The sequence below is a fragment of the Mobula hypostoma genome, chromosome 7 (assembly GCF_963921235.1).
Source record: "Mobula hypostoma chromosome 7, sMobHyp1.1, whole genome shotgun sequence".
In the NCBI taxonomy this organism is placed as follows: domain Eukaryota; kingdom Metazoa; phylum Chordata; class Chondrichthyes; order Myliobatiformes; family Myliobatidae; genus Mobula; species Mobula hypostoma.
In genome coordinates, this window is record NC_086103.1 from 12298503 (window position 1) to 12316980 (window position 18478).

At 46.7% G+C, this 18478-nt stretch overlaps 1 protein-coding gene across 2 annotated transcripts in view; it reads left to right on the forward strand.

Moving 5' to 3' along the window:
• The first annotated feature begins 2561 nt into the window (after window positions 1–2561).
• anxa6 (annexin A6) overlaps window positions 2562–18478 on the forward strand; it is a 100609-nt gene continuing 84692 nt past the window's right edge. Inside the window, exons 1-2 of one of the 2 annotated variants that reach the window (XM_063053032.1) lie at window positions 2562–2732; window positions 8510–8567. In XM_063053032.1, the coding sequence (XP_062909102.1) occupies window positions 8550–8567 (18 nt within the window). In that variant the 5' untranslated portion in view covers window positions 2562–2732; window positions 8510–8549. The remainder of the gene's footprint in view (window positions 2733–8509; window positions 8568–18478) is intronic. The other variant, XM_063053031.1, reaches the window with a different exon arrangement.

Below are 18478 nucleotides of genomic sequence, written 5' to 3' on the forward strand. Positions count from 1 at the left end.
ATTTAGGCCTTTCAATATTTGATAGGTTTCGTTGAGATCTCTCAGATTCCACCACTCACCCCACAGTAGGGGTAATTAACAATGGGCAGTTAACTCTCTGACCCCACACATCGTTAGGATGCAGGAGGAAAGCTTGATAGAGGTGTATAAGATGTTGAGAGGCATAGATAGAGTGGACAGCCAGAGACTTTTTCCCAGATTGGAAATATGAGGGGACTTAACTTTAAGTTGATTGGAGGAAAGAATAGGGGTAGGGTTTTTACACAGAGTGGTGGTACATGAGGGACATTTAAGAGACTCTTCGATAAGCACATGGATGATAGAAAAATGGAGGTTTATGTGGGAGGGAAGGGTTAGATTGCTCAGAGTAGGTTAAAGGATCAGCACAACATTGTGGGCCATAGTGTGCTGTACCGTTCTGTGCTCTGAGCGCAATTGCAGGTTAATGAAATTAACACTGTACAAGCATCTCTGGGGGAAGAGTCTCCCAGGAAACAGCAGCACTTTGGGGGAAGACCGCAGGATTACGTTTGCTCATCAAACTGAGCGGTGTCCATGGTTATGGCCGAATCTTAATTGCAACCAACATCTCATAAATAAACCAGTGCAGAAGTGAGTGGGGCTGGAAGTCAGATACTGTAAATTAAATGGTGGTAGTTTACCACTGACAATTTAAAAGGGAAATGCTGCTCTTGGGGACTCCGAGTAGGGACCACCTCTTGTCTGCACCTTCCACTTTCCTTGTTTAACTTTTCAGGTGTCAGAACTTGTTCCAACTTTCAGATCCCCATGAGTTAGAGTCAGGGTCAGGTTTAATATCACTGGCATATGTCGTGAAGTTTGTTGTTTCGTGGCAGAGGTACATTGCAGTACACAATAATAAAAAACTATAAATTACAATAAGAAATATATACAGTAATAAATACATGTATATACTGTAAAAGTAAATGATATGTGTATATACATATTTTATAAATTAACTAAGAGAGCAAATGAAATAATGGAACAAAGTAGTGAGGTAGTGTTCGTGGGTTCATTGTCCATTCAGAAATCTGATGGCGGAAGAGAAGAAGCTGTTTCGGAAACATTGACAGTGTGCCTTCAGGCTCCTGTACCTCCTTCCTGGTATGAGCAATGAGAAGAGGCCATGTCCTGGGTGATGGGGGTCGTCACATCACATTCCTTCCCCGTTCTGACGTTTGGTCTGAATAACAATTGAATCTGCATGCTTTTCTGTATCGATTGCTGCCGCATGATTGGGTGAGAAGAGGGGTGCTGCGGGACCATAGCGGTTAGCTTGACGTTATTACAGCTCAGCGCGTTGCAGATCAGAGTTCAAATCCAGCGTCCTCTGAAAGCACGTTTGTTCATTCCTTCCTCTGTGTGTGTGTGTGTGTGTGTGTGTTTTTCCTCCGGGTGCTCCGGTTTCCTCCCACAGTCCAAAGACATACCAGTTAGTAAGTTAGTTGGTCATTGTAAATTGTCCTGTGATTAGGCGAGGGTTAAATCGGTGAGTCGCTGGGTGGTGTAGCTGAAAAGCTCAGAGGGCCTGTTCCACACTGTAACCCTAAAGAAATAAATAAAATAAATATTTGCATTAATGCTCAGATGTAGAGGTGTACTTAATAAATGGCCACAAAGTATATGTTCCAACGTGTGAGCCGATGGACCCATAGTGTGCTGTTGTGTGTAACATAGTGGGCAGAAACATTCATAGTGTGCTCTTGTGTGTAACGTGGGCAATGGACACACAGTGTGTTGTCCTATGTAACGTGGGCAATGGACACACAGTGTGCTGGCCTATGTAACGTGGGTAATGGACACACAGTGTGTTGTCCTATGTAATGTGATGGGCCAATGGACACACAGTGTGCTGGCCTATGTAACGTGGGCAATGGACACAGTGTGCTGGCCTATGTAACGTGGGTAATGGACACACAGTGTGTTGCGTGTAACGTGGTGGGTTGAAACACCCATAGTGTGCTGTCCTATGTAACGTGGTGGGCCAAATGAACTGTTTACTGCTGTACGGTTCAATGTTCCTGAGGGGTATTTTATGCCTCGCTTGCAAGCCATGTCTTGGATCACAGTCAGAGAGGGATAATCTGGGTTACTAAACCTGGATACAGTTAGAAAGGGGGTAATCCAGATTTCCTGGATCCACATTACCCAGATCACAGTCAGAGAGGATGTAGTCTTGATTACCTGGATCCCTACTATCTGGATCATTGTCTGGTGGGAGGGGGTGGAATCCGTATTACATGAATCACAGTCAGAGTGGATGTATCCAGTTTATGGACATACGATCAGTTTATGGACATATGATCAATCTACGTATAGAAGCCACCTTATGGATTTATAGTTATTGTTTATTATGATTGTGTCGGTTATTTTTTATGATTTTTTTGGTGCTGCATCAGATTCGGAATAACAATTATTTCGTTCTCCTTTACATTTGTGTACTGGAAATGGCATTAAACTGCCTTACAATTTTGAATGTACTTTTCACCGTGACCTTCCCAAGTTCACGCCCCAGTGGCCACAGGGTGCAAGTGACTGTGCGTGGAGCCCGGGGTCTCGCCTCAGAGACAGCCGCAGGGATTGGATTCTGCGCCAGCGCCACGTCAGGGGAGGCTGGCTGCGCCCCGCCGTCGGGGGAGGAGAGAACCGGCCGGCCGGCGGCTGCAGCAGAGCGACGGGCGGAGACGCACTGAGCGCAGCTCGGGGTTCCGGTGAGTGTCCGCGGCCGGGACCACCACACCGCAAATACACCGTCCGCTTGTGTCAACCTGTTTTCAGAGATTGTTACTTAAACAGATTATCAAGTGCATTCCGTTTTCTCAACTTACCTGGATATCTGTTCTTATATTTTTCTGTAGGACTGTTAAATTGTAGAATCCGAATCAGGTACATTAGTGGCAAATGTCGTGAAATTTGTTGTTTTGCCGCATAAAATAGTTATCGTTTAATAGTTCTTTAAAAAAAGGTGCACGAGTCTTGTTTCTAAATGTCACTTTGCCCAGCTTTCAACCCGAAGTTGTTTAAAATGGTGCAATAGATACATTTAAAAAATTAAACATTGTTACTTTAAAATATTCTGAAATGTCAAATTGCTTCAAAGTTTGCAGATCAGGTGGTTATCTTTGAAGGAAATAAGTAGCAATTGTATCCACCTATTGAAAAAGCTTCACTCTGCTGAAATAATTATATGTAAATGTTATGTCTGCTAAATAGTTTTAAAATCTAAATCTGTTATTTGAAGAATTTAATGGAACTGTTTTTGGGTTAAAGAATTTCAGAGTGAATGGAGATTGTAGAAAATCTCAAATGTTGCCTTGGGAAATGTTACTTTTTTTCAGAAGACAATGTGAGTATGTATTGTATCCATATCTATAACAAGATATGTAGATTTTGTGTCACTTTGCTTAACACTGATACATTTTGACCATTTTAAGGTAAGTGCCTATGACTTTTTCAAATTGTGTTTCTTTGGAAAAATCTAATTTGGGAATTAGCAAAATTTGATTTTACACCATATATTCTGTGTCGTCCTCTCCCAGGGGCTGAGTTCTGGTTCTGCAGTGTTGAGGTGTGACCACTGCAGTGGCCTTTCCAACAGGCTTCAACAGCTGGCCGATAAATCATCCTCCACACCCAGCCCAGCCTGTCGTTCCCTCTTCCCTGCAAAATGCAGCCTCGTGCAGAGCAGAAGAAATTTTGGAAAAAAAACACAATTTAGTAGACCTAACCACAGACCTCTTCTCATTGTTACCATCAGGGAGGAGGTACAGGAGCCTGAAGACACACACTCAACGATTTAGCAGACAGCTTCTTTCCCCTCCATCGTTAGATTTCTCAATGAACAATGAGCCCTACCTCTCAATTCTTCTCCCTTTTTGCACTATAATTATACTTTTTTAAATTAATAGGTTATTCTGTATTGTATTGTACCGCTGTCACAAAGCAACAAATATAACAACATATTCCAGTCATATTAAACCTGATTCTAACATTTTCAGTTCTTTCACCACTCAGTGAAACTCTTTCAAAAGTTTGATATATTTTCCACTTATTTCTTTCAAAAAAATAAGCATTTGATTGCATGCAACCTGTGCCTTGACATAACTGGCAGTCTTACCAGTTTTCCTCCCCAAGAGAAACACACTTGTAAATGTTGAGATATTTATCCAGCTAGCTGTGCATGCTGAGTTCTTAGCATTGTCAATGATTCCCCCATCTGTCCCACAATCTCTTTGACCCCCTACCATTGGGCAGGAGGTACCGTAGCATCAGGACAAGCACTGTTAGGATGGGAAGCAGCTTCTTCTCCCAGACTGTGAGACTACTGAACTCCCTCCCACCACCCAGCTCACAAATGCGTGAAATGTTATACTATTTACTTTCTGACTTGTGTTGTAAATGTACCTTGTTATTTGTTAATTTATTTATGGTAATATTACTTTGTGTTATGTGTGTGAGTGGTGTGCACCCTGGTCTGTAGGAAAATTCTTTCGGTTGGCTGTATACATGTGTACGGTTGAATGACAATAGACTGAGCTTGAATGAAGCAGATAGACAGGAATATTTGGGTTCCCCTGAACAGCAGCCTCAAACGCCCATGAGAGAACCCTGTGTATATTACAGAACCACGCTGTAAAAATGACTGGATTTCAGAGAGGCAGAGGAGACTTGGCTAAACACCAAATGTTCCTGAGGTTCTATCAGATACAATGCTCTTCCCCTCAAACCCTGCTTGCTTCTGTTTTTTGTTCTGTGGCAGGGTTATAATTTCAGTGCAGAGTCATTACAGCTGTGAATTATGACTGGTCTGAATTATGCAGTTTTCAAAGTAATTATCTCTCTGACTGAGTCTGTACATTCCCACTGAGCAGATGTACCAAAATAACTGTCTTGTGCAGAGCAAGGTGTGAATTTTAAAATTGCTGGTGCATTTTTGTGCATGCTGTGTCTTCTAGGGAAGGTGTGGTGTCAATTTAGTTGGATGGATGCTTTGCACGTTTTTGAGAGAATACTTAGTTCATCCCTCTGTAATAGTTACCTCACACAGTTCACCACGGGTTGTGTGTGTGTGTGTGTTTGAGAGAGAGAGAGAGGGAGAGGGGATATCCAAACACATCTAAGCACATACATTTTTGGGATCTAATTTTAAATTCATTCATCTATGGGAATTCGTTTATTGGAATTGGTTTGCCATTGTCTCATGTACTGAGATACAGTGAGAAGTTTGTCTTGCAGACTGTTCATGCAGATCAGATCATTACACAGTGCATTGAGGTAGAACAAGGGAAAACAATAACAGAATGCAGAAAAGAGTGCCACAGTTACAGAGAAAGTGCAGAGCAGGCAGACAATAAGGTGCAAGGTCACAGCGAGGTAGATTGTGAGGACAAGAGCCTGTTCCCTATCCTACAAGAGAATCTTTCAATAGTCTGATGACAGTGGGGTAGAAGCTGTCCTTGAGCCTGGTGGTAATTGCTTTCAGGTTTTTGTATCTTCTGCCCGATGGGAGAGGGGGGAAGAGAGAATGTCTGGGGTGGGTGGAGTCTTTGATTCTGCTGGCTGCTTTACTGAGACAGTGAGAAGTGTAGACAGAGTCCATGGAGGGGAGGCTGGTTTGCGTAACTATTATCACAAGCATTTTGTTTTCTGTATTCTGCATTCTGTTTACTTTTTCCTATCTCAAAGTGCAATTAGTGGCTACTTTATTAGGTACACCTGTACACTTGCTTGTTAATGCAGTTATCTAATCAGCCAATCATGTGGCAGCAACTCAATGCATAAGAGCACGCAGACATGGTCAAGAGGTTCAGCTGTTGTTCAGACCAAACATCAGAATGGGGAAAAATGTGATCTCAGTGACTTTGACTGTAGAATCATTGTTGGTGCCAGAGAGGGTGGTTTGAGTATCTCAGAGACTACTGATCTCCTGGGATTAATAGCCTCTAGAATTTACAGAGAATGGTGCAAGAAAAAACAAAAAAGCACCCAGCGAGCGGCAGTTCTGTGGGTGAAAATATCTTGTTAATGAGAGAGGTCAGAGGAGAACGGCCAGACTCAGGCTGACAGGAAGGCAACGGTAACTCCAATATCCACGCATTACCACGGTGAAGAGTATCTCGCGTTGAACCTTGAAGTGGATGGTGTACCGTAGCAGGAGGCCATGAACATACACTCAGTGGCCAATTAGTTAGGACAGGAGGTGCCTAACTGGGAGGGATGGTGGAGGAAGAGAGACTTTGAATTTTTGAAGTTCTGTTTGTAAAAGTGACATCATCACCATTGTTTGCCTACACTACACTTCCAGATGACGTTACTTTCAGATGCACATCACAGTCCTGAGGAAGGGTCTCGGGAAACATTGATTGTTCCTCTCCACTGATGCTGCCTGACCTGCTGAGTTCCTCCAGCATTGTGTGTGTGTTGTTCTGCGCTATTTTGTAGTTTTTACACTTTATTCTGCTTCCACTCTCCTGTCCTGTCAGATTACTTCTTCTCCAGCCCTTTGCCTTTTCCACCTATCACCTCCCAGCTTGTTACATCTTCCGCCCCCCCCACCCACCTGGCTCCAGCCTATCACCTCCCAGCTTCTTACATCTTCCCCCCCCCACCCACCTGGCTCCACCCTATCACCTTCCAGCTTGTCCTTGTCCTCCCCCTCCTCCCCACATTCTTACTCTGGCTTCTGCCCCCTCCCTTTCCAGTCCTGATGAAGGGTCTTGGCCCAAAACATTGACTGTTAATTCCCGAGGTTGCTGGACCTGCTGTGTGTGTGTGTGTGTGTGTGTGTGTGTGTGTGTGTGTGTGTGTGTCTGTTACACTTTATTGTGCTTTGTTACACAGTGCAGTGAGCTAGAACAGTAACAATCTGATCTGTATGGACGTGTGAGGATATTAAACCAATTCCAATGGGTCTGAAACTACCTTGAAATGTCAGAGAGACATCATGAGCTGAGAATTGTTTAGTTATGCTGGTCGAGGGGGAGCGACTGACCCAGGGAGAATTGTGTTCTTCTGTGAAGTTGGATTCTCTTGTGACGCCCAGAGGGAGCAGGCAGACGGGCTGAGTGATATCTCCCCATCCAATGGCACACACTGGCACTGCCCCTCCCCACCCAATGGCAGGCACTGGCTCTGCCCCTCCCCACCCAATGGCACACACTGGCACTGCCCCTCCCCACCCAATGGCACACACTGGCTCTGCCCCTCCCCACCCAATGGCAGGCACTGGCTCTGCCCCTCCCCACCCAATGGCACACACTGGCTCTGCCCCTCCCCACCCAATGGCAGGCACTGGCTCTGCCCCTCCCCACCCAATGGCACACACTGGCTCTGCCCCTCCCCATCCAATGGCAGGCACTGGCTCTGCCTCATGTCTCCAGTGTGGGACGTTGGCAGGGTTGGAGAGGAGACCCCCCCCCTCCGAACCACAGCCCGGCCCCGAGCGGATCTTGCGAAGTGTGAGCCCAACGTCCTCCGATGTGGAGGTGCAGCAGGCGCTGAAGGCTGGCAGTTCACCCTGCTGGCTGTGTGTCTGCATGCCACTGAGCATTTGCAGCATCTGCAGAGTCTCTGGTGGTGGTGCTGCAGAGGAGGGTGTGTGGGTCCCTGAAGCAATCATGCAGCAGAGACGACTACGTGACCCCCCGCCACTGCTGCAGCGATCTGCATGCATTATCATAAAGTGCCTCAAACTGAAGATGGTGCAGGTTGCAGTGGTCTGAGAGGCAGGTCCTAGCATAACGTCTGCTGTGGTACGGTACATTCAACTCAAAACTGCCCAACGCACCACCCGCTCCAGCCCACCCACCATCGAGGACATCTGTACAGAAAGGTGCCAGAACAAGGTCAGTAACATCATGAAGGATCCCAGCCTCCCTGCTCGTGGACTGTTTGTCCCACTCCCATCAGGGAGGAGGCTACGTACCATCCACACCTCGACCACCAGAATCAAAAACCATTACCTTCCCCAAGCAGTAAGGCTGATCAACACCTCCACCCATGAACCCACCCCTCCACACCCCCAACCACCACGACTTTATCATTTCCTGTCAGTCACCTTCTGTACAGACACTCCTGTGCCCAGTGTCACTTTATGGACATACAATCAATCTGTATATCGAAGCTCTCTTGCGCATTTATATTGTGTGCTTTTCTAATTATTGTGTTATTTATCTTACTGTTATTTGTTTATGCTGAATTGGATCTGGAGTAACAATTATTTCATTCTCCTGTACTGGAAGTGACGTTGAACAGTCTAGAATCTTGACTTTAAGGAGCTGATTAAATTAATGTTTCAAACTGGCTTTGCGGCAGGATGTTTGGGTAAATAAACAGCATCTGCTGCTTCATCTGATTCTGTTTACAGATCCTGTTCTAATATGAGACTCATTATTGATGATCCGGGCAACCGAGTGTGGACAAGTGCGTCAGAAACGGAACGACGTCCAAGTCATGAATTATTACCGTCCCTCTCTTTTTGTCTCTCCAGATTCATTCTCCTCAGCGTCGGATTGCGGTAACTCGAAGACATGTCCGCTGTGGTGAAGGTGAGCCGAACAAGCCGGGCAAGTGGGGGGAGACACAAGAGACGGTGGGGTGGTGGGGAAACCCGAGATTGGGAGAGTGGGTGGGAAGTGGCAGATGGAATATGGTGCAGTGGGGTCCACGGTCGTGCACTTTAGTAGAAGGAATAAAGGCGTAGACTATTTTCTAAATGGGGACTAAATTCAAGAGTCAGAGGTGCAAAGGGGCTTTCGAGTCCTCGTGTTGGATTCCCTATAGGTTAACTGGCAGGTTGAGTCAGTGGTGAGGAAGGCAAATGCAATGTTAGTATTCACTTTGAGAGGACTGGAATATAAAATTAGGGAAGTACAGTAATGCTGAGGCTTTATAGGGCATTAGTCAGACTGTTGTGAGCAGTTTTAGTGCCCTTGTCTAAGAAAAGATGTGCTGTCATTGGAGAGGGTCTGGAGGTGGATTACAAAACCGATTCTGGGAATGGAAGGGTTAACATATGAGGAGCATTTGATGGCTCTGGGCATGTACTCACTGGAGTTTAGAAGAATGAGATAGGATCTCATTGAAATCTATCGAGTATTGAAAAGTGTAGATAGAGAGGATGTGGAGAGGAAGTTTCCTATAGTGGGAGAGTCTAGGACCAGAGGACACAGCTTCAGAATAGACGGGCGTCCATTTAGAATGGAGATGAGGAGGAATTTCTTTAGCCAGAGGGTGGTGAATCTGTGGGATTCCTCACCACAAACAGGTGTGGAGGCCAAGATATTGGGGGTATTTAAAGTAGAAGTTGATAGGTTCTTGTTTGGTAAGGGTGTCATAGTTTGTGGAGAGAAGGCAGGAGAGGGGAAAATACATCAGCCGTGGTCAAATAGTGAAGCATACCAGAGGGGCTGAATGGCCTAATTGTGTTCCTGTGTCTTGTGGTCTAAATCCCAACAAATCTCCTGTCTCCGCAAGTTAACCTAATGACCAGCGTATTGAGGGGTACAGCAGCCCTGCTGGCCGAGGCATTGTCTCACAGATCCAGAGACCCCGGTTCGATCCCGGCCTCCGGCACTATCTGTATGCATGCAGTTTGCACATTCTCTCTTTGACCACCTGGGTGTCCACCGAGTACTCTGGTATCAAGGATCAACGTTATTCACTGAATGTACATTTACATGTGTTAGGAATTTGGGCAGAGGGTGACATCAAACAGAAAACAACAGCAGTCAACAATAACAGTGGATTATATCAAAATAATGTTAGATATTATAGTATGGATATAGAATAAAATGTGCAATAATATATAAATACCAGCATGTATTTGCAATGTAAACAGCATTATAAAAAGTGGATTAAAATGTTTACAGTACAGTAGCTGAAGTAATAGATAGAGGGGGTTGGGGGGTAGCTAGCTGGAATGGTTGAACAGATTAACTACCTGGGGAAAGAAACTTTTAAGATGGCGTGAAGTTTTTGTTTTAATCCCGCCCTACTGCTTTCCAGAAGGGAGTTTCTGGACAAAGCAGCCTGCAGGCTGGGTCGTATACTTGGTGTTTTCTCCCATAAACTGCAGAGTAGGTGGGTTAATTGTAAATTGCCCCCAATGTGTGGGCAAGGGGGTAGAATGTGGCGGGGGGGGGGAGTTGATGGGAATGTGAGATTAAAATGGGATAGCATAGACCCAGAGGGCCAAAGGGACTGTATGGATTATGTGTTCAGGTTGGGCTTGACCGACTGCCCACTTTGTGGGAACTTTAACCAAGTTTTCTCTACGTTCGAATCGTGCCCACTCTTTGGAAAAAAATATCATCTATCGAGCAACAGGAGCCGGGGTTGAGGGGGCACTTTACAAAAGAGAAATGCACACCAAACGCTGAAGGAACTCTGCAGGTCGGGCAGCATCTATAGAGAGGAAGACACCATCAACGTTTTGGGCCGAGATCCTTCATCAGGACTGGAAAGGAAGGGGGAAGAAGCCGGAATAAGGAGATGGGGAGGGGAAGGAGGACAAACTGGCAGGTGATAGGTGAGGAGGAAGGTGGGTGGGTTAGGGACAGTGGGTGAAGTAAGAATCTGGGAGGTGATAGGTGGGAAAGGTAAAGGGCTGAAGAAGAAGGAATCTGGTAGGAGAGGAGAGTGGACCATGGGAGATAGAGGAAGGAGGAGGGGAACCAGAGGGAGGTGATAGGCAGGTGAGGAGAAGAGGTAAGGGACTAGAGTGGGGAATTGAAGAAGAGGGCAGGAGGAAAGGATGAAAATTACCTGAAGTTGGAGACACTGATGTTCATGCCATCAGGTTGGAGACTACCTAGGCGGAATATTTATCTATTTCATTTGGAGTTGCAGTACAGAATCTGAATCAGGCTTATTATCACCAGCATGTGACATGAAATTTGTTAATTTAGTAGCAGCAGTTCAATGCAATACATAATCTAGCAGAAAATAATTAGATTAGATTATGAGGACACGCAGTCCTCTTTTATTGTCATTTAGTAATGCATGCATTAAGAAATGATACAATGTTTTTCCAGAATGATATCACAGAAACACATGACAAACCAAGACTGAAAAACTTAACAAAACCATGTAATTATAACATATAGTTACAACAGTGCAAAGCAATACCGTGATTTGATAAAGAACAGACCATGGGCACGGTAAAGTCTCAAAGTCTCTCGAAAGTCCCATCATCTCACGCAGGCGGTAAACCTCCAGCGCTGCAAACTTGCCGGTGCAGCATCCCGGAAGCATCCGACCACAGTCCGACTCCAAGTCCATCCGAAAACTCCGAGCCTCCGGCCAGCTCTCCAACACCGAGCACCATCTCTGCCGAGTGCTTCGACCCCAGCCCCGGCAATAGGCAAGGCCGAGGATCTGGGGCCTTCGTTTCCAGAGATTCTGGATCGCGCAGTAGCAGCTGCAGCGAAGCGGGCATTTCAGATGTTACTCCAGATGTTCCTGCGTGCTTCTCACGTCTGTCTCCATCAAATCAGGATTGTGCACGGCCCCTATTTAACGGATATGATAATAAATAAATCTTATTCCCTGTACTTTATACAGTATATGTATATTGAATAGATTAAATTTGTGCAATAAACAGAAATATTATATATTTAAATAAAAGTGAGGTAGTATCCAAAGATTCAATGTCCATTTAGGAATCGGATGGCAGAGGGGAAGAAGCTGTTCCTGAATCATTGAGTGTGTGCCTTCGGGCTTCTGTACCTCCTACCTGATGGTAACAGTGAGAAAAGGGCAGAGAAAGCCGTTATGACCCTTTGAGCTGTGCTGCCCAGTAACCCCTGCTTTATCCCTCGCCTAACCATGGGACAACTTACAATGACTGATTAACCTTCTAACTGGAATGTCTTTGGATTGTGGGAGGAAACCGGATCATCCAGGCGTTCCGCGGGAAGGACATGCAGACTCCTTGCAGAAGACGGTGGGATTGAACTCCGACACCCCGAGCTGGAACGACGTCGCGCTAACCGCCATGCGACCATGGCGCCCGATACCCGGTGTTGCTCCCCCACCCCCAGGGTGGTCCCGGCACGGCGAGAGAGGAGGCCATGGACCGGCACGTCGGCATGAGAATGGGGATGGGAATTAAAGTGGTTGGCCACCAGGAAATTCCGCTTTCAGCAGATGGAGTGGAGGTGCTGAGGAAATCAGTCCTCCAGTTTACGTTGGGTTTCACTGGCGTAGGGGAGGCAGCGTCGGGAGCACTGGACACCGTAGGCGACTCCAACACAGATTCCGAGGTGAAGTGTTGCCTCACCTGGGAGGACTGCTTGGGGCCGAATGGGCAGGTGCAGAGGGATCTCTCTGACACTTATGTCCCACCAGTTTGTCAGTTGTGGAACTGAATACTTCGAAGGATGTTGCTGGGACTTGAGGGCCTGAGTTATAGGGAAAGGTTGAATAGGTTAGGATTTTATTCTCTGGCGTGTAGGAGAATGAGGAGAGATTTGATAGAGGTATATAAAATTATGAGGGGTATAGACAGGGTAAATGCCAGCAAGGGACAGGTGAGTTCTGGGCTGGACGTCCTGCTCACTTAAAGAAGGTGAATCATCTCCCTTTCCAGGTGTAGTGATCACCATACGACCACTGTTTGGCTTGCCGTGCAGGAAATCACTCGCATTTGGCCTCTCCTACGCTACTGTGCCCACGGCAGTGCCTTCACGTGGTGTCCCTGTTCTTACCGGATTTGCTGTGTCATGGTGTGACTGAATGTCCAGCGGGCTAACTGGGCAGCCAGCCTGCCTGAGCTCATCAGCCTTGGTCGGCAGCCAGCCTGAGAGAAGGGCAGCTCTGATTCCACGCCCTGGTAGATGGGACTGGTTAGACTTGCCAGGCAGTCTGTCTAGGAGAAGGAAAACTCCGATACTCAACCCACAGCCGTGCGGTCACCGCAATTGTCGCAGCTCGCTGTGCTGTTGTGGAACGTCCCCCGGCCTAAGGAGTGGAAATCGGTTCGCACGCACGCACCGATCCTCGGTCTAAACCTACGCAGCGCAGGCGGGAAAAATGTCCTGCAGTGATGGCGATCCCTCCTGATCTTCGCAAGTGAAGAACCAGCGTTCACCATCAAATGCAAGCGAGCTTTTTGCACGGAGGTTTGGGTGAGACTCGAACTAGAGGTCACGGGTTAAGGGTGAAAGGTGAAACATCTAAGGGGAAGCTGAGGGGGAACGTCTTCACTCAGAGTGTGGAACGAGCTGCCAGCGGAAGTGGTGGATGCGGGGTTGATTTCAATGTTTAAGAGAAGTTTGGATAGGTATATGAATGGGAGGGATATGGAGGGCTCTGGTCGCTGTGCAGGTCAATAGATCTAGGCAAAATAATAGGTGTGCACGGACCAGATAGGCCACAGTGTGCTGTAGTGCTCTATGATTTGTTGAGCTCAGGAATGTACTCTGTGGAATTTGAAGCTTCCAGAAGACACCGTGGGCAGACAAAAGGACCTTCATTTCAACCGCCTACCTTGTCTTGTGTTAGCATGCGACTCCTGCCCTCGCTGTGGTTACAACTGTTCCCTTAGAGCGGGGTTTTTTTATGCCATGGACCCCAGGTTGAGAACGCCTGCCCTGGAGCAATACAACACAGAAACAGGCCTTTCAGCCCATCTAGTCCATGCCACACCTTTATTCTGCCTCATGTCCACTTTATTACACATGGGGGGGGGTGGCGGTTCCTGATAAAGTGGCCACTGAGTGCATATGGAGAGGGAGGTTGAATGTTGGCATTTGATGTGGGGTAAGTAAAGGAAAGCGTTGGCATGGACGGGTAGGGGCCGAGGGGCTTGTTTCTGAGCTGAATAGTTCTCTGCGAGGCTGACAGTAGATTCAGCCAGCGTGGACGAGTCCCTGCTGTCAGCGTTGCCAGGGATGTAACTAACCACCTCGCTTCATGCGACCATATAAGAGAATGAAGCTTTCAGCAGGAGCCCACGAGCCGGTGTTATTTATAGCCTAATGCACTGTGGCAGGGAGGGAGCAGCTGTGGAGAGCCGCTTCCAGGGGAGGTGGGGGGAGGGGTGGGGAGGGTGGGGAAGGGGAGGGATGATCCAGGAAGTGAAAAGGGGCCCCACGGTGGATTAAAGGCGATATAGATTTCTCAGGCAGAGTCACGGAAGGAGACAGGTGGAAGTCCTTTCGTGGAAAGTTTGCTCTTGTTCCAAACGGTGTGATAATTCATAGCGCATAGAGCATAGAGCAGCACAGTACAAGCCCTTCGGCCCACGATGTTGTGCTGACCCTTTAACCTACACTAATACCAATCGAACCCTTTCCTCCTATGTAGCCCTCCATTTTTCTATCATCCACGCGTCTACATAGGAGGCCCTGAAATGTCACATGTATCTGCCTCCACCACCACCCCTGGCCATGCGGTCCGCACACCCACCACTCTGTAACACACCTACCTCTGACATCTCTCCCCCTGTACTTTCTTCTGGGAACACTGAGAGTAACAACATCTGCCCTGGACTTTCACTGGAAGATGGGTTCAGATTCAGGTTCATTTAAGTATCACGTAGAAATGGAAGCTTACAGTGAAATGAGTCATTTATGTTGACAGCCAGCACTACCTAAGGAAGTGCTGGGGGGCAGCCTGCAAGTGTTGCCACAATTCCGGTACCAGGATAGCACGCCCACAACGCTCTGCACTACAGGAGACATCCTCTCCACATCCACTCTATCTGGGCCTTTTAATACTTGGTAGGATTCAATGAGGACCCCCCCCCCCCCATCCTCTAAAATCCAGAGAGTACAGGCCCAGAGTCATCAAATGCTCCTCGTAAATTAACCCTTTCATTACTGGGATCATTCTCATGAACCTCCTCTGGACCTGCCAGCATGTCCTTTTGCTGAGGTTGGATAAATCCCCACGGCCTCACAACACTTAACCCCTTATCAAACAAGAATTTGGCAATCTCTGTGTTAAATACACCCAATGGCTTGTTCAATAGCCATATGTGGCAACAAATTCCACAGCTTTACCACCCTCTGGCTAAAGAAATTCCTCCTCATCTCTGTTCTAAAGGAACGTTTTTCTATTCTGAGGCTGTACCCTCTGGTCTACGTCTCTCCTACTAATGGAGAGATGGCATTGTCCACTCTTTCCAAGCATTCCGGTATCCATTTGGTTACAAACAATCTCATCGTCAAACTCCAGACCCTGGCAGATAGCAGGTCTTTCCGAGACTGGATCCTGACTTCCTGACCAACAGACCACAATCAGCAAGGATAGGCAACAACGCCTCTGCCATGATAATTCTAAACGCTGGTGCTCCACAGCTTTGTATCTCCAGACCCCTACCCCACTCCCTGTAGGCTCTGTGTGGCCAGAATCTGCATTAGTAGGAGAGATGCAGCCTCGGGATAGAAAAACGTCCCTTTAGGACAGAGATGAGGAGGAATTTCTTTAGCCAGAGGGTGGTGAATTTGTGGAATTTGTTGCCGCATATGGCTATTGAACAAGCCATTGGGTGTATTTAACACAGAGGTTGATAAATTCTTGTTTGATAAGGGGGTTAAGCATTGTGAGTGGCTCTGGGTCTCAAATCTACGAAAGGCTGATTCCCAAATAACAATGAGTTGGAGGACACTAAGGAGATAAGGAGATAGAGCTTAGTGACGTGGTGTCATGGCAACGGTATTTCTGTAAGTGTCAGTGAAACAAAAGGGCTGGTTATTGACTTTGGAAGGTGGTGGGGGTGACCCACATGCTTGTGTCCACATCAACAGTATACAGGTTGAGAGGGCTGAGAGTTTCATGATCCTCAGTGTAAACACCACTGACAGCCTGACCTGGTCCAACCACGTCAATGTCACAGCCGAGAAATCTCACCAATGTCTCTGCTTCCTCAGGAGGCTAGGGAAATTTGGCATGACCCTGTCAACTTTAACCAATTTTTATCAATGCACCATGTCTGGATGCATCAGGGCAACTACTCTGCCCATGACAACAAGAAACTGCAGAGAGCTGTGGACGCAGATCAGCACGTCACAGAAACCAACCTCCCCTCCACGGACTCTGTCTACACTTCTCACTGTCTCAGTAAAGCAGCCAGGATAATCAAAAACCCCACCCACCCCAGACATTCTCTCTTCTCCCCTCTCCCATCGGACGGAAGATACAAAAGCCTGAAAGCACGTCCCACCAGGCCCAAGGACAGCCTCTACCCCACTGTTATCAGAGGCTTGAATAGACCTCTTGTAGGATCAGATGGTCTCTTGACCTTACAACCTATCTCGTTGTGATCTTGCACCTTGTTGTTTACCTGCACTGCATGTTTCTGGTAGCTTTTACACTTTATTCTGCATTGTTATAGTTTTATTTATTTCTGCTCAATGCACTGCGATGATTTGATCTGAAACAGTATATAGGGCAAGCTACTGAAGGGATCAAAAATCAAGACAGGAGGGTTTAGTTCCGATATGGGCAATGACGTCCCCACACACTATCCGCTGGGATGAATGAACTCTTCCCGGTTCTCCCTCACGTACAACAGCTGTGTGAGTTTATTTAGATTGCCCGGTATACTCGTGAGGAAGGGGACTTGCTGGTTGCTGCTGGAATTTGACATTGAGATCAGCTAGTTCCAGGGGCTGGAACAGATGGAGAGAGTGAGGGAGGGAGTGTCTTAATACATAGAATGCTGAACAGTAAGCATAGATCAGAACCTTTGGCGTACGATACTGTGCCAGCCTTTTAACCTGCACTAAAATCAATCTAACCCTTCCCTCCTCCTCTGTAAGGAGTTTGAATGTTCTCCCTGTGACTGCGTGGGTTTCCTCCAGGTGCTCCGGTTTCCTCCCACAGTCCCAAAGACAAACCAGTTAGTAGGTTAATTGGTCATTGTAATTGTTCTGTGATTAGGCTCGGGTTAAATCGGTGTGTTGCTGGCTGGTGTGGTTCTTGGGGCTGGAAGAGGCTGTTCCACGCTGTGTCTTCAGATAAGTATTCTAAGCACCAGAATATCCAATATCCTTGTGGGCAGGTTGGCTAGAGTTTTTTTGGGTGTGTTTAAACTAATTTGGCAGGGGGATGGGAACTGGAGTGATAGTGCTGAAGATGAGGTGGCTGGTTTACAAACAGAGGCAATGTGTAGTGAGACTCCTAGCAAGGAAAGGCTGATGATGGGGCAACATTGCACTGAACAGGATGAGTTGCAATGTCAAAGGCGGACAAGATCGAGAAGGGTGAGTACAGGACTGAAGGCGTTATATTTGAACGCACGCAGTGTACAGGATAAGGTCCATGAACTTGTAGCACAGTTACAGATTGGCAAGTATGTTGTAGGCGTCACTGATTCATGGCAGAAAGAAGATTATAGGTGGGAGTTTAATGTCCAAGGATGCACAATGTGTTGAAAGGACAGGCAGGTAGGCAGAGAGGGTGGTGTGGCTCTGTTGGTAACAGGTGAAATTAAATCATTAGAAAGAGGTGACAACGGGTCAGAAAGTGTTGAATCATTGTGAATAGAGCTAAGGAACAGCAAAGGTAAAAATACCCTGATGGGAGTTGTGTACAGACTTGCAAACAGCAGTAAGGATGTGGTCTGCAGATTACAACGGGAGATAGAAAATGCGTGCCAAAAGGGCAATATTACAGTAGTCATAATGGGTTTCAATGTGCAAGTAGATTGGGGAAAATTAGGTTGGTGCTGGACTCCGAGAGGGGGCGTTTCTAGAAAGCCTATGAGATTGCTTCTTAGAGCCGCTTGTGGTTGAACCCATTCGGGGATCAGCTATTCTGAACGGCGTGTTGTGCGGTGAATCGGAATTGATTAATTCCTTAAGTTAAAATATTATTTTAAAAATTAAGCTCAAGTTAAAAGAACCCTTTGAGGAAATTGATCATAGTATGATTGAATTCACTCTGCAATTTGAGAAGGAAGAAGCTAAAGTCAGATGTACCAGTATTACGGTGGAGTAAAGGGAATTGTAGAGGCATGAGAGAGGAGGTGGCCAGATTGATTGGAAAAGAACACTGGCAGGGGTGATGTCAGAGCAGCAATGGCTGGAATTTCTGGAAGCAATTCGGAAGGCACAGGATATATACATCCCAAAGAGACCATAAGACCATAAGACAAAGGAGCAGAAGTAGGCCATTCGGCCCATTGAGTCTGCTCCGCCATTTTATCATGAGCTGATCCATTTTCTCCTATTTAGTCCCACTCCCCTGCCTTGTCACCTTTGATGCCCTGGCTACTCAGATACCTATCAATCTCTGCCTTAAATACACCCAATTACTTGGCCTTTACTGCTGCCCATGGCAACAAATTCCATAGATTCACCACCCTCTGACTAAAAAAATTTCTTCGCATTTCTGTTCTGAAAGGGCGCCCTTCAATTCTTAAGTCATGCCCTCTCGTACTAGACTCCCCCATCATGGGAAACAACTTTGCCACATCCACTCTGTCCATGCCTTTTAACATTGGAAATGT